Source organism: Xenia sp. Carnegie-2017, unplaced genomic scaffold (genome assembly GCF_021976095.1).
Source record: "Xenia sp. Carnegie-2017 unplaced genomic scaffold, XeniaSp_v1 HiC_scaffold_2, whole genome shotgun sequence".
NCBI lineage: Eukaryota > Metazoa > Cnidaria > Anthozoa > Malacalcyonacea > Xeniidae > Xenia > Xenia sp. Carnegie-2017.
In genome coordinates, this window is record NW_025813482.1 from 4,706,640 (window position 1) to 4,723,115 (window position 16,476).

Here is a 16,476-nt window from a genome sequence, read left to right on the forward strand (position 1 = left end):
TCGGTTATGAATTCTAAAAACATGGAATTTTACTAAAACAATGGATTTTTGAAAATTGTTTTGCCTGATAATGGACCTGCAACTGCATGGGTATGTATGTGCTGATGACTCATGTTACTCTACAGTCATAAATAATGTTTACTATGCATGGTCGTCTATAAATAGTGTGATCACGAACCCATTACTTTATTTCTATTCTCTGTTGTTGTTTCTCAAACCAGTTTTCTGATGTTTAAGAAAATTTCTTTGTTTTAAGAACTGCACACTTTTTTTGACATTTGTGATAAAATGCTGTTTGTGCGAAGCAAGAGCGAAATCGTGACAGGATGTCACTGACTGACGCAATGAGAAAGAGTTTTAAGTGCCTTGGCTCAGTCATAGAAGCTAAGGGACGATTTTATAAAGTAGTGAAATCGTGCGGACTGGCCTCTTCATGACTCACTGGGAAAACTCATAAAGTGTGTTGTGTGTAACAAATGGCTGTGTCTAGAGGAGGGGAGAGTTTGAATGTGTATGTGCTGTTGTATCGAGTACAAATTATTGACGTCTGGTGAATACCAAGTTAGAGTAAAATTCTAAATAAACTAGACGATCAATGAAACATTTTTTGAGAACTGCATCATGTTCCAAGCAGTAGGTTTGTCCCAAGCACTTGCTTGTAGCGTTGTACGTAATGCTGTGGTACACTTGGAAATTGGAAATTTACAAATGCAGGTTGATGATAGTGAAGCAAATTGCTTTAAAAGTTTATCATTTCAGCAACATAACCTTTCGTCTGTTTTACTTTAATAATCCTAACAGTATTTTCTTCATCATATTTTCTTAAAAAGACGGTGCAACCGTTTAAATGAGCGTATAACTATAAGTGAGGGGTGCACAGGAAAATTTCCCAGTGATCTCATGGGTAGAGCATTCTCTATAACTCTTATTAAAATGACATAATATGCTTCTAGTTCTAGCATTGTTTTTTCCCAAAAATCATGGTCAAATTTTAAAATCATGCCTCTTTTATTTAAAAATATGCTTGCGTTTGTTTGGAATAAACGCAAACAGAACAAAGCATAATTAATGTGAGAATACAAATGTTCAAAACGCTGTAGATTGGACAGTATAGTTTCAATTTGTGGGACTCGTAGAATCTGAGGCCAACATTAACAACAAATTTATTCTTCTAGAAATTTTTGGATATGTTCATGGTCGGATTTATAAATTGTAAAGTATAATTACGACGTTACCAAGGCTATGCGAGAGACAAACAATACTAAGCAACTTTAATTATATTATATTTCTGCTTGTTAAACAGATGCACCGTCCTTTATTCTCTAATCCACAGCTATTCACTGGTTAGGTACTTGTGGTGCGCTGTACTGTTGATTATAAAGAATTGAAGGAGTGAAAGTCATTAATATTGCACAAATATCAAAGACACTTAAAGTGCATTTGACCTCATTTTGGGTTTTTATTATTTCTGATAGATCTCAAAAAGTTATTTAGCAACTTCTAAATTAGTTTTTGGGTAAAATGTTAATTTCGAGAGTTTTAACGGCTCAAATACAGATTTCTGGGAAAAAGGCAAAGAACAGTGGAGGACTGGAACCCAGGAATACATGGATGGATATTGTTTAAGTTTAATTTGCAACATACTTTTTTTGAATTTCAACTTTTATAAACAATATGACTTTGCGCTTGATTTGTGTTTGTGCAGTATTTTTCTGGAAATATTTTTTGTTCGTAAAATCTAATTTAGAAATTGTTAACTAACTTTTTGAGATTTGTCAGAATCAATAAAATTTAAAATGGAGGACACATGCACTTTAAAACATGCATTTTGCATCCAGTCTGCCTCTGTATTAAAGAAGAAAGTGAAGGCAGAATCAAATTAGGAGAAGTGTCAAGATCTATATATGATGTGAGAAAATGGCGTAAAATTTGTTTTAATTTTACAGTTTTAACAGTAGCTGTTTTTGTTGGGTCTCTTGAAGAGTAATTTAATTGTACACTCGATTTAGTTATTTATGTCCGTCGCGTAAGGTTTGACGCAGGCGGTGTGAAAATGAAGTTTTTGGATAAAATGAGCGTGGTTTTTCCAAAGCAATTTTCCACCAGTCTATGACCTAGAAAATGGTGTAGGATCAATTTTTGTGTACTTATGAATGGTGTAGGATCAATTTTTGTGTACGTATGAATTACGTGGATAAAAAAGATGTAAAACTGAATATAAAAATAACACATTTGCCCCAACATCAAATTTTAACTCTGCGTCGCTCTAATTGAATCTTATGCTCGACTACACCAAGTATTGCATATCGAACTGGAGTCAAGATAAATGATTGCTCTCTTAAAACCTGTAATTTTGTTATTTGAATTATCGATAATATAGAAATAAAAATTAAATATAATATACCGCGTTCAAATAAAGATATTTTGACAAAGACATATTCTCAAATAATGCAGGTGGGACTTACATATTATATTCATAATTTTATGATGATTTTCTGTGGAGTCGTTGTTTAAACAATCACCACTGTAGGGAGAAAGATTTGAAGAACAAAAGAGCCTACCCATTGATATTTATTACAACAAACTTTTAGGTAAGCATGTATAATTCCAAGACTGTTTACAATCGTTTATCACAAATGTTGTGAAAGAGGATTTATCCATTATGCTTGAAATGAGAGTATAGTGATAATTGAACCAAGGTGATATTTCAGTTCAGGTGGAGGATTTAATCGCGTTAACGATATGGTTTCCTTGAACTTTATAGAATGGTTAATAGACCGTCGACATTGTAATTCAAAATGGTCAGAACAAGTTTTGACCATACGAGAGAAGATCAATGAAGCAATTCAAGATATGCCAGCTGTTGATGAAATTATGCAACTTTTGTCTGGAAGCTGTATGTATTGAGCTTATGGTTGAGTTGCTGAACAATGTAATTAAAGTCCTCTGAAAAATCAGTTTTAATTTATTATCACATTTGTGATTCATATAATTCAGTCAGCACTTAGCAATATAACATTGAAAGTAAGAGTTGGGTTCAAAATATCTGAGTTGGCATGAAGCAGTACATGGAATTGAATCAACTGTTGTTTTAAATATGATTCTGGCAGCTTTAAGCAGTACGTAACTACTAAGGGCTGGTGTTTTTTTTTCTAAACACAGATATCAACTATTTTCATTGTGTGAGGATTGTGGAACTTTTAGAAATATCAGAATCAGCATCGAAAAATATTTTTGGAAGATATTCATCAAAAAGAATGAAGGTATCCTACACGAAACAGTTATCTGTATTTTGTGTCTACTGTACATTAAAATATTCAACAATTCCCAACCACTTCAAGCAAGTGTAGAATAAGAGTTCATGTGAATTTTTTCCTTCATTTAAGGTGGAAAATAAAATATCAATAACAGGACAAACTTCTGTAATTTATCCTTTTAGGATTGGTTGGAAATAAAGCAGCTTTATGAAACAAACAATGTTGGCCTGGGTAATGTAAATATTTTTTATTTCATCATTCTTAAATCTACAGGGTGTGTAAAAATACTGCCATCCTTTGAAAGTACCCAATGTGTAGAAGTTTTGTGATTCAGCAGTAACTGATCCCCAAAGAGCTGTGAACCAAATTGAAAATAGCAATACATAAGAATTGCAGATGCTTTTTGGTCACTCTTCATTGCAAATTTCAAGCAAGAAACTCCTTTCAATTGAGTGCAGATTACGTACGTAACGAAACAATGAAAGTGTATTAATATTGCATAAGTCAGATTACATTGTAATCTGTAGTCTGTAAAGGGAAAAATCCAATTGCAATGTGCAAGCGCTTGTTTTTTAATGGTTGATAATGAAAAATTTTCCCTGCAAATTAACAAAACATTTATAGAACCAAAACCGCGTTATAGCTTAGATCTTCAATCAAACGTGAACTTCTACGGAACAGATTCAAACTTCATAAAGTTGGTAAAAAACCCTTATGCAATTTTAAAAATGGAGCAAATCAAAAGCAGCTCAACTGCATAGAAAATGCCTACAAATAATAGAAAATTCGCAGAAGAGATCATTAAAAGCGTCGAAAATCCTTTAAACTTTGGAAAATCTACCGGACTGAAGAAAAAATTCTTTCTTAAGTGATTTATAGATAAACAAAGATGTTATTTTATCTCAACGCGATCAGACAAGATTGGGCCATGTTGTGTACCTACGGTACCATCAGGTTTAAGGAAGAATATAAAAGATACGTTGAGAATTCGGCTATCTATGAGAAAATCAACGACTTCGACGTGCCCGCCGCCACCCACACATTATTTTAAGAAAAGAATGTTTTTTCAGCGACCTCGATTATAAGTACATACGTATACAATTACTGTTTATGAAACTACTTCTCAATGGAAACCCGACCATTTGTACGGGATTTCTGATGTACTAGCACGAAAAAATACTGTATAGTGTAATAGTGATGCATAAAGCATTCCAATAAATTGCAAATTATGACAAAAAATTTCAAAATCTAGTACAGATTGCTTTAGTAACCTGTATTCTGTAAAGTAAACAATACCATTTAGGAATTTACAGGAAAGCGCTGACTGTGATGAGCATGCGAGTGCTTGCTTTCAATGGTTAACAATCTTTGAAATTTGTTGCCAGGGAACGAAATACTTTTGCCGGGCGTGCGCATGCGCAATTTTGAACCTTCTGGTTGCGATCGTAATTATGTAAGATAACTAAACTTGTCACTAAAAGATTTTTATATGTAAATTGGTACGGACAGAAAACAAAAAAGACATGAAAATGTTTTGTTGCTCAAAATGTCAGTGTTATGACAATTGCTATAAACTATTGTTTCTTATTTTGCGTAAAAGGGAACATAGTAATTGGTTTTTTGTGAAGTCGACTTAAAAAAATTACCACCAACACCAAGACCCACCTGCATAAATCATTAACATCAACTATGACCATCGAAATGAACAATGATTATCAACATAATTATCCACAAGGTTCAACCCTTTACGTGGCAAATTTTTTCAAAAGTTTGTACACATTTTGTGAGGTGATATTTGCAGATCCGCCACACTGCCATATAAATTGTTGGTAAAATTTTGTTTGAAAAAGTTGTATTGTAAGAGTAAACGTTCGGGCTGGCATTGCCACTCACCCCAAGAAACATCAGCACATCAACAACACCGTAAAATAGTGCAAGATCAACTATTACCAACAACACCAAGACACACCAGAAAATACCATCGACGTCAGCCCTGACCATCAGCACAAAGATACATCAATATTTACGACCAAGACACGCCAGAAAATACCATCGACATCAGCCCTGACCATCAGCACAAAGATACATCAATATTTACGACCAAGACACGCCAGCAATTACCTTCTACATCAGCAATGACTATTAACACAAAGATATATCAATATTTACTATAGAAAAAACAAATACAAAGATACTCCAGGCGTGCTTATACAAAAATCATTTACGATTTTTCATATTTTTCCATTTCAGCCGAGGCCAGTCATATGTTGATAAGAAATGTAAACTACGAGATTCCTTCTCTTAAAAGACAAATAGCAAAGTGCCAACAAACACAAAGGGTAAAATCTATTTTTTCTATTTGTTCTTCTATATTGATATTGGTAAAGAAATTTTATTATTTCATAAAACTTTTCAGTAGAATGACCAAGAATAAGATATATTCTGTCCTATGTTGTAATAATAAATTAAAAATTGATTCTTGTCCAGTTTGGGGAGTCAATTTAGTCCTTGTATGCAATTTTTCTCTCTTAACTAACTGCAAAAACAATAGATTTTTAAAGAAATGAATGATGGTTGATTTGAAATTTACTTAGCTCCACCAAACCTGATAGTTGGCTACATCTTTGTGCTACAAACACGTCAGTACCCTCCAAAAGCAATATATTTTTTGTTTTTGCTTAAGATAGAGTTTTGCATAGTACTGTGGTTACAAGTTGGATTTCAATTGTAGCCCTGTATTGATTATTCATATATTGAACCATTTAGGACTGCACTCGAAAGGAAAGTGAGTATACTTTGAATGCTAACAGCTTCAAAGAGAAATATTTTCTTATTTGCAAAAAGATGGGAATTCAAGTAAGTTTATTTTCAGTAAATTAACTATACCATCTTCGTTTAAAGTAAAGTACAATTTTTACGTAATAACTTCGTCAATTTAAATAACAAAACCTGGCAATTTTTATTAAAATGACCTAACAATCTTTGCTGAATTCAGTGAGATTGTGTCAAAAAGACATTACAATCTGTATTCAAAATACAGTCAGTTCCATAAAAAGATGATACAATCTTTATTAAAAGACGATGAAACTTTTATCAAAAAATGTGACATTTTCACAATCTTGACATACTTACACATTTATTTACGTACACACAGTATTAAGATTATTGCACAAATTTTTTTAAGGGTGTCAATGTAAGACAAGAACTTCTCCTCCTTTTGAAAGAGCTTCCTGATGTTTATGATGATATTTGTCGAAAAGTAGCGAATTGCAATGATATCCTAGATTACTATGTCGCGTTTGTGGATTTTATTTCACCCAAGTAAGTACAAAGTTTTTTGCATCACTTTCCACACGTGGTATAAAAAATAGAATTGGAAAAGGTAGTGTTATACTTCCATTTTTAAGTGCTACGCAGCATAAATTGTCACTTTTAAAAGATCTAAAGTCTAGTGAGCAATTAGTCGAAAAGCTTAGAAAAAAATCTACTTTTTTGCTAACGAGATTAAGATTTAAAATGAAGATATGATCTTCGCACTTTGCTGGACAATTTAAGCAATCGTCTCAGGAACCTGAAAAAATCAGGTGACTCAACGGGATTCGAACCCATGACCTCTGCGGTGCCGGTGCAGTGCTCTGACCAACTGAGCTATGAAGTCACACAGTGGAGAGCAGGTCAATATTGTTGGGCTCATGCTTTCTCCTCACCTGACCTGCTCACCACTGTGTGACTTCATAGCTCAGTTGGTCAGAGCACTGCACCGGCACCGCAGAGGTCATGGGTTCGAATCCCGTTGAGTCACCTGATTTTTTCAGGTTCCTGAGACGATTGCTTAAATTGTCCAGTAAAGTGCGAAGATCATATCTTCATTTTAATTTCAAACACCGCACTGCATAAAACATTCATACGAGATTAAGATTTGTTTGATAAATACGTAAGCTATGATATTGTTGCCACATCGGTAAGCTAACCAGCCTGGTATTTAGAATGAAAAACCCACAACTTAACTCCTCCTTTGTTGTTCATTTTTATCTTTGTTTTTATGCATCTGTAGAAAAGATGAAGTGGAACGTTGTTGTAAAGATTTGTGTCCATTTACTTGTTATGTTATCAAAAATGGAAATACCTGTGTCTATCAATGGAGAACTGGTATTATTCCAACGGTATTTATATAATTCGATTCATTCTCGAAATATACTAAAAGTCTATTTTTTTCATTAAAGCAATGTTTGCCGAATATATTTCCCGAATAAATTTTCAGATGATTATTAATCCTGATGTTGAACTAGTTGATGATGCAGACAATTTGGAGTCGTCCGGGGTAAGTTGAACACCGTTTTCTTTCTCTAAAGCTGATTATTCTTGAGGATGGTGATTATGAAATATGAAACAGATGAAGAAATAAGCTTAGGTCTGAAAGCTGTTTTTTTTTCATTAACAACGACAATAGAATGAGCTCGAGTCGTGCTTTGTAATATACCTAGTTTTTTTCTGGATTTGGATTTCGTACAATCTTAAGTTTGAAGTTTAGGAATCGTTTTTTAGATAAATTGGGATGTAAATGTCGATGAAAAAATGTCGAAGGTACAGTTACCGTTAATTGCTTTTATTATTGCTCCATTGGTGGTCGGTTGAATATTGAATAGGATTGGGACAGTGAAATGAGATATAATGGGGAATCGAATAGGATAGATTAGAGGATACATAGGATAGTATTGGATGAAAGTGTGAGTGTACATATAGCTGTTTGTGTCGGACGGAGGATGAGCAACTCAGTAGTTTTTATAAGTACAACAAAAATTAAAGAAACAATATTAGTTTGATGAGATTGAACAATCAAATTGTATAAAGTGGTCACTTGAGTGTATCTTTGACGATATTTTCACTGATGCATTTGTGAGGTTTTTGATGATTGAACGAACAGCAGGTTAACACACGTTATTGATATTTTCTCTTGTTATGGCTGTTTATTCATTTTATTCCGCTGCCGTTTTTTTATGTATTTTGTGACTCAAGATGCAGGAAACAGCACAAACTCTGTGGGCGATAATTGCAATGCCGACAATGGTGATGGAGAAACGATTGATTTTGGTGATGAAGAAAAGATTGATTTTGGTGATGAACCAGCAATTGATTTTGGTGATGAAGAAACGATTGATTTTGGTGATGAACCAACAATTGATTTTGGTGATGAACAAACGATTGATTTTGGTGACGATTCTAGTGAAATGAAGGTTGAAGAAGGTATTATGTATTTTTGATAGTACAAAATGAATTAAAGGGGCAACTGTCCCACGCCTTTTTCATAGCAATTTCATATTGACAGCTGTAAGTTACTTTTTTTGCGCGCCTTATGTGACTTAATTGCATCTATTTCATAAATCATGCATACCCCTCTGCAATGGTAAATAATGCATCTTTAAATGTTGAACTTCTTTTGGATCTGCGCCATTTTATTGAAATCCACTGCGGGTGGTGTTAGATTATATCCTTTTGTCGAGCATTTCTACAGAAAGAAAGATGTTAGTGTTGTTAGTGTTCTAAAAAGTTCACAAATTTTTTATTATGTCTGATTTATGTGCTACGTGTTATTTATGGAAGTTGTTTAACTGTTATTCTACTTTGTAAGAATAGAAATAGTTGTCCTGTTAGTTGGATTTTGAAAATTACTTTTCGCAAAGACAAAAATTCAAATTTAGGTACTGCAAGCAATGGTATTGCGAAAGGCAATGACGCTTTAACACTTCTCGACTATCCACAAACCCGAAACTGTTTTGTTGATGAAATAATGGAGGTTTGTAGAGTAATATACTCACGTTCAAATCTCCTTTTTTAAATACAAGATAGGCATTTTGGGAAATTTGACGCTTCTAGTAGTTTTTACGTTGTATCCGTTAAATAGTAAGTCTGTATTTGCATTAATAGTTGCACAGCACATTTTGAATGCGAGTATTGCTCGAGTAAATACGTAATATGTTGTTTATGTGAGACCTTGTCGCATCCTATTTTAAAAAACCTTGCATACACCACCAATGTTTGAATAACTCCGCCCTCCATTTTTTATAATAATTTTCCCATTTAATATCATATCGTACTTATTGAGCTATTCTGATTAGCTTCAAGCTTTTTTACAACAAAGATTAAAAGAAATGGAAGATGATACGAACATTTTGTTATCTAATCAAGTAAGTGAAACTGGTTGGAGCATAGAATCTTAAAGATTGCTTCTACAAAATGCCTCTTATTGTACTAGCGTACTCTACACACAATAAAAGGGTATATTTTTGGTGAAGGATTTGTCAATTCGTTGTCAAAATGTGGTTTACAAGCCTCTTGCTCTATTTTGATAGTTTCAGTCGTCACGTGACATTCTTCAACGACAATCACGTGAAAGCGTGGAAAACATGAAAAAGCGAGTGGATGATATCGTTTCCGTGTTAACATCTGTCAAAATACAGAATCTGTTTTTGATCAAGGCCTCCCCAAGGTAGTTTGATATCAAGTATAATTGTTGTGTGTTGTAGTTTCTGTTATTTCAGTTTTGTTTATTTTACAGATATGTGGACCGTTTAACCGAGTCTCTTCAACATAAGCTGAAACTATCACAGAAAATGCAAGAGTCGTGTAAGGCCGTTGTGAAACGAAAACTGGAGGCTGCAAAAACTCAAAGTGAACTGGAACCAAAATTAGAAGTCATTATAACGAAAACAAAGGAACTTCAAAAAGAGGTGAGTTCTTTATGCATCACTTGACTTGAGAACTGACTTTAGTCAAACAAACGAAGTCCACAACGATGTTGCATCATACCCAACAAAAACAGATGCATTAGAATGTCAAAAATTGTCATATATTTTAGACTAACATGCTTTAATTGCTATTGCTGCTCCTAAAAATTCTGTTCCAAAAGATTTAGCCACGATAAGCAAGCTGTTCAGTTTGAAGCACTTTTTAAATGAATTCAGTAAAAACACTTCTGATATTGATTTCAGTTTGTAGTCTTTGATATGTTGAACTACACTTGCCTTTTGAAACTTTGGATCTCTAGTATTTCAATTGATTTTGACATAGAATTTTCATGACGTATTTGTTGCAATAATTAATATAAAATATTAATTGTCACCAAAACCGTGTTTGATTTTAGATTTCGCAAGAAATTTCTAAGAAATATGATCAAAGAATGGTCAATATAATGGGGGAAGTGAATTCCATTTAGACGTATTTTCAAAAGGTATGCGTTTCCACTTTTAATTATCGTGTGCAAAAAACACTGCCAAAGGACTCTTGGGAAAATAAGCGTTTACAAGAAACCGGAAATTGTCGAAAATTGGCGAAGTTTGAATGACCCGCGCTGCTCTGTATTCTGTTTAACCACTGGTTCGAACGTACACCATTAGTCGCATTTGTTCAATCTTGAAAATCATCTGTGGCCATGTGAGAGCCACAACTCTTGTTTAAGTATCTACATAAAGGAGGGGAGGACATTTACAAGTAATAAATACATCCGCACGGACGCTGTTATCATCAGTGACCAACGTGGGCTGCAGTTGGGCCTGACTTTCGCCGTTTAATATGAACATAATGATCATGAATATAATGATATTTGCTTGCAATCATCCAAACATAGTTTTTATGCTTACGTTAGAACAAGATCACTTTTTTGGCGTTAAGTAGACACAACAAACAGTGGCGTAACACACTGGGGGTCCCCTTGCTCTACTAGAAATAGGCTGAACGTCACAGTTGATTAGAGATGAGTCTAAACCCCACACAAAAAGACAATTCTCATCTAGATAAATTTTTATAAGTGTTATCTCAATGAATCTCAGCCAGTCTCTAAAAATTCAGTTGTGATCACCAATTGCGAAATTTTGGCGCTATAGTGAGGGACATAGCTCATATACCCAGCTAGCTGTCGGTGAAGAGTAAATTACAGTATTTGTTACTATGATAAAATTACCTGTTTGATGTTTTGATTTACTTGATACAGGGATGTATTTAGAGGAGGAGTTCAAGAGGCGCGTACCCCTCCTACGTAGCCTTGGCTAGATGGGGTGCAGGAAGGGTTTCAATTTTCTTAAATTCCCTACAAAATACTAATTGTATCAAAAAATAAACAAAAGCAATTGTGATTGGTGTTTAATCCAAACTACGTAGAGCAACCTCAACAAAAATCATCGTGGATGCAAGATGTACATAAATTAGAACGTTAAATAATCAAAAGAAATAATCTACTATAATTAAGTATACTTTTTTTACCAACCATCTCCTTACGCTATTTATAGTTAATATTGTTCGTGTCAATTTATCGCTCAAGTTGTCCGCATTAATACGTAGCTACATGTTTTTCTTATTGGTAGGTACTGATATCGTTATTTAGCTCATTTAACAATCTGAAGCAATCATTTAATCGAAGCAACAATCTCCATGGAAAAGTCCAATAACCCTTGACGCCGTAAAATGACGTGTAACATAATTTAATTCAAATGTTACATTCAACAGCAGCTCGTTCCGCCATTTGTGCCAGAGCTGATGACGCGTCAGCCTCCGCTGTTTGTTGACTGTTGCGTGGTATGTCAATAACAACGGTAGCTCCTTGAAGTTGTTCAAATATACCAGGATGGGCCTTTTGTTGGTTAATAGATAATGGGCAGTCACGATGAGCCAGGAGTAAAGCTTTCAATTGAGCAACTTCATGTTTTAGGCATGAAATCTCATTCTATATAGGAAAAATATACTATCCTGACACGGCGTCACAAAATTGGACATGGAAGACTTCAATTTACTGAATTTATTACATCTTTAATTGCCCCAGTTTACGCTTAAATGTAGTAAAAATGGTAAGAAAAAATATTCTTAGGGAAAAGTTGGGGTGGAGATAAGGGGGCAAGCCATGCGATCGCTCTCAATTGCATAGCACATGACGCGTAACAATTAGCCTGCATTGCAAACGCTGGTAAAATGGTTACCATTCCTTATCAGGAATTAAGAAGTGTCTGGGATGCAGGCTAGGCACATATAAAATTTTGATCAATGCGGATATTTAGAATTAACTATCCATTTTTATGACACATACAAAATATCTTAACCATAATGTTGTGTTGAATCATAACGTAGGTGTTTTTGAACAAATTTATTGCACGAGTTTTAGGTTCATTGAAAGAACGCAACTCACCTGAAGTTGGCTGTTTACGTCTGACATTTCTTCTGCCTTTTTCTCTAATGCTTGTATCCACAATTTTCGCTTTTCCCTGCATCTAGTTGCAGCTGCTCTAAAGATAATTAAATGGGAAAGTTTTAAGGAAAAATATACGACGCGATGGCAGACCATGATTTTTGTAGTATGTTTTTAAAGCAATTAGTTTGTACATATTACATGTTGGTAGATGTTGATTATCCAGGTAAATGGTGGTGTTTTTATTGATTGACGTTTCCTTAACCCTAGTCATCAACAGATGTCGTTACGTCCGTAAAAAAACCCACCGAACCCGACTAAGGAGTGCACTGACCTGAGAGCTCAACATCTAAAAACATTAAATGTTTTCTATGAAAAACAAAACTATTATATACCTGTTTCTTTCTAAAAATCTTTCCCTCTTTTCATCTGCGCTCAGTTCATCTTGCGATCGTCGATTTCTCTTGCTGACAATAAATAGATTGTAAAGATCAAACCATGAATTCTAATTGCAAAACCATTCAGTTAAAGTAAAAACTGAAAACATAACCCTTGCTTAGCTCAAATTTTTTATTTATGAACTTTAGTAACTCAGGCAGTTATATAGAAGGGTTCAAGATGTATGGTTGATGTATAAAAAATTCCTGCCAAACGAAAGTCAGGCACACCACCACGGGGGGAGGGAGGAGGCATTGCCTTAAGTCAGGCACACCACCAAGGGGGGAGGGAGGAGGCATTGCCTTAAGCTTTCCCTCTTCCTAAAATAAATTTTTGCTACCATTTTTTATATTTAAGAATAACTTAGGGAAAAGTGAATTGCAATAAATTCAACAAATTGAAGCCTCCCCCTCTGGTCAACTTTGTCTTTGGTGGTGCCCTGCCTGAATGTGAACTCACATGTGCAGTAACTATAGGGCAAATGCTCACATTGGTTTGGGGTCTTTGTCTTCATTGCTACTGTTATTTTCTGACTCTGTTGAAGATGGTCTTTTCACAGCAGTAACAGCTTCATTCATTGCCTGGCTTATAATATTTCCAAGATTTGTTTTTACATCTTTGCCTTGGGACTGATGAATACGAATGGTTTCCTTTAAAATCTGAAAATTAATGAAAAATCATGACAGTTGTCAGTATTTGGTATCTTCAATGTTTCTGGCAACTGCTTTATTAAAGGAAGGCAATAGATCACATAGCATTTTAGTCATACTATGTACAGGTATCATCAGGAGTAAACACAAAAAAGTAAAATATTTACATGGTCATAAAATAACAACATCCTCAAATCTACATTGTTGTGCAATAAAATTATTTCAACAATTCATTCTAATATTATTACAAACTTTTGCTGTCTTCTGCATAAAAACATATTTGGCAATTGCCTTCAACTCACATAGAATCTACTATGTATAAATGACATCTGCACATTGTAGAATATACCTGTTTAGCACTTTTTACAAATGAGCCAGTAGGCGATTTTCCAGGAGGTGTCACTACAATAGCTCTAGTTGGAATAGAATGTAAGTTGGCTCCATTATGGGCAATGTTTGGTGCCGGAGTTGCTTTTGGTACAGCAATGTCAGGGTGTGCAATGAATGGTGGGATAACTTTGCGAGGAATTGTATTTTTTTGTGCCACTAAGACTGAAACTGTTGGAGATTTATCTGTCATCTTTGTTTCTGAAACATTATCAATAAATACTGATTAATTTTTTCTGACTAAAAAATCAAAGCTATACACACATGCCAGAAAGAATAAACACATGACATGCATTTAAATTAAGACATGAAGTGTTTAAAAATTTATTGCTTCAATCCATATCCATTAAACTGTTAAGTGCACATTGAATCATGCAAACATTTTTTGATGGTGAATTTAAGCTTATTACTAGTGTATAGGATAGTTATAGCCTATCTGACAATCACTGTTAATCTCTTCATGGCACATACACATTTGCAATGAGAAGTTAGCACCAGACAATGACTATATCTGTAAAACCTGCTACTTTGTAGAGATTTAAAAGCGTCATGAAACACATAAATTCATGCACATTATTTAATAAAGTTGAGTTACAAACCTTGTTCAGATTCAGCTACTTGCTCTACAGTTTGTCGAAGGAAGTCTGTGGCATTGGGCATGCCATCAGGCTGTTCTTCAATAACAACATTTTGCATTACTGGTGGTGGATGACCATCTTCATCATTATTTTCAATTGTTACCACATCCACTATAATACTTTCTTTGTTTGAAAGTGGGATATCTGCCAAGGTAGGAACAGGTGTATGAACCACTGAATTGTCCAGATTCTAAAGTTCAAAGAATTAACCTTTTTAGCTTTTTCCATATCTGAATGAGGAACCTCTGGTGAAAATTCTAGAAAGGATCCTGTCTTTCAAGGATCCTGCAAAGTTTCAAAATTGATCCTATCCAGAATTCTACAAGATCCTGTTCCAGGTACAAGAATGATACAATTTTTCACAATAAAACAAAGTAATCGTTGGTCATTTTAAATGCTTTAGATAAAACTTTTTTAAATTAAAAATGTTTTATCCAGAAATTAGTCAAATTGTAACCACAATTTAACAAATTCTATAAATATTTGCTATATGATCTAATACCCTAGGATAAGAGTAATTTTTTTTTATTTTAATTACCCTTTTCTCATGTGTCTGTTGGGATGATAGATTCTTTTTAAAATCCTATAAAAAATATAGAATCAGCAAAATGTTCGTCATTACAGCTTGGCATATGCAACCAAGTGTTGCACAATGCTTGTACGTAAAAGAAAAGATGTTATGGTAATGTCTATCATGAGCCATTTGATATAAAGTTATGTTAACCTTTTCAAATGGATTGTCAACATGCTCAAGTTCTTCAAACAGGCCTTCTTCATCACAATTCCTTAAAAATCTTGTTGGTGTTGGAGTTTGATCTATAAAATTTAAAAACTAATGAAAGATAATCCATGCTTCGCCATCAACCTACGTAGGGCACTTTGAATTCAAATAAACAATGCAATACGTATTTCTCATATCAAACTTATCCAGTTGGCAGTTATTCCAGTATATCTCACAACAAAGTAAATGGTTTGAACCTTTTTGATATCTCACAACCTTTAAAGTCTGGCCGTATAATCACAGAGAATACCTCTGAAACGTTATTTCATACCTCTGGGCTTTTCGAAATATATTTACAATGCAAAACAAGGTTTTGCTAACGTCTAACATTTCACAACAAAATTGCCTAAAATTAGTGAATGTGAAAGTTTCGCCATCAAAATTACGAGCAAATCGATGAGACTAAAAGGAAGATGTTGGAATGTTTTAACGGCACTACTATACCAGGAATAATTTCCTCGCTTTTTGGTCCAATTTTCACTCTCAACGAATGCGTTTGACGATGTATGGTGAGGCGATCATTGTTCGTAAATGTCTATGGAAAGAAAGCATGAAATTATATGAAGATGACATAAGAATAAGTCACTTTACTGACGTCAGTTTTAGAGCAAAAAAATGACCTCATCTTTAGAAACGCGTAGTGTTGTTATGATGTAAAAATATAGTGTCGAATTTGTCTCCACTTACTTGCCCACATCCTGGCACAGTACAAGCAAACGGTTTGTCGCCTTCACTCATATTTATCGCGGTTCTTTTAATTCCTTAACTCCATTTTCATCAAGCAGTACAACAAAAGTTCGTCTAACAAGAAAGACGCCATATGTTTATATCGGCTCATTAATAAAGATAAAAAGATAAGTCGGTGCATTTCAAGACAGGTCATTTCAACAAAAATTATTCTATACAAACCTTACCTAAATTTCTATACTAAAATCAATAAGATAAGTTTTAAAGTGAAACAGATCTATTTTTACCGATTTACGTAATTTCTGCCTCATACCACTTTGATATACATTTACACATTTACACATTTACATTGCGGAGCGGGGGGGGGGAGGTTTGGAGTCGCATTACATCTAGATTAGTAAATACAAGATCAAACTTTTTGAGAACAAAAAATTTGAGTTTATGGCTGTAATTTAATCCGTAATAG

General features: G+C 34.2%; 2 protein-coding genes across 2 annotated transcripts; one reads left to right on the forward strand and one right to left on the reverse strand.

Moving 5' to 3' along the window:
* The first annotated feature begins 203 nt into the window (after positions 1 to 203).
* Positions 204 to 12,587, forward strand: LOC124440506 (CDK5 regulatory subunit-associated protein 3-like). The gene is made up of 18 exons (XM_046990899.1): positions 204 to 2,454; positions 2,531 to 2,591; positions 2,765 to 2,896; positions 3,163 to 3,263; positions 3,440 to 3,488; positions 5,508 to 5,596; positions 6,024 to 6,113; positions 6,442 to 6,578; positions 7,312 to 7,420; positions 7,519 to 7,578; positions 7,803 to 7,883; positions 8,174 to 8,501; positions 8,957 to 9,051; positions 9,374 to 9,442; positions 9,608 to 9,744; positions 9,814 to 9,985; positions 10,399 to 10,485; positions 11,245 to 12,587. The coding sequence occupies exons 1-17, from the start codon at positions 2,449 to 2,451 to the stop codon at positions 10,468 to 10,470; spliced, it is 1,788 nt and encodes a 595-aa protein (XP_046846855.1). The 5' UTR covers positions 204 to 2,448; the 3' UTR covers positions 10,471 to 10,485; positions 11,245 to 12,587.
* Positions 11,381 to 16,332, reverse strand: LOC124439886 (cyclic AMP-dependent transcription factor ATF-2-like). The gene is made up of 11 exons (XM_046990166.1): positions 16,238 to 16,332; positions 16,011 to 16,124; positions 15,768 to 15,858; positions 15,267 to 15,358; positions 15,081 to 15,125; positions 14,504 to 14,732; positions 13,867 to 14,105; positions 13,357 to 13,526; positions 12,825 to 12,896; positions 12,430 to 12,526; positions 11,381 to 11,973 (listed from the first exon to the last, which is right to left on the reverse strand). The coding sequence occupies exons 2-11, from the start codon at positions 16,059 to 16,061 to the stop codon at positions 11,737 to 11,739; spliced, it is 1,323 nt and encodes a 440-aa protein (XP_046846122.1). The 5' UTR covers positions 16,062 to 16,124; positions 16,238 to 16,332; the 3' UTR covers positions 11,381 to 11,736.
* Positions 16,333 to 16,476: the final 144 nt, after the last annotated feature.

Bases quoted from the DNA above. Each gene is read 5' to 3' on its own strand.
- LOC124440506 (XM_046990899.1), top strand. The intron at 2,592-2,764 runs GTAAGCATGTAT...TGAACTTTATAG, and splicing joins TTATTACAACAAACTTTTAG to AATGGTTAATAGACCGTCGA. The intron at 6,114-6,441 runs GTAAGTTTATTT...AATTTTTTTAAG, and splicing joins GCAAAAAGATGGGAATTCAA to GGTGTCAATGTAAGACAAGA.
- LOC124439886 (XM_046990166.1), bottom strand. From the start codon at position 16,061: ATGAGTGAAGGCGACAAACCGTTTGCTTGTACTGTGCCAGGATGTGGG. The intron at 12,897-13,356 runs GTGAGCATTTGC...ATTTATTGTCAG, and splicing joins GACAAAGACCCCAAACCAAT to CAAGAGAAATCGACGATCGC. The intron at 11,974-12,429 runs GTGAGTTGCGTT...TTTCCTATATAG, and splicing joins ACGTAAACAGCCAACTTCAG to AATGAGATTTCATGCCTAAA.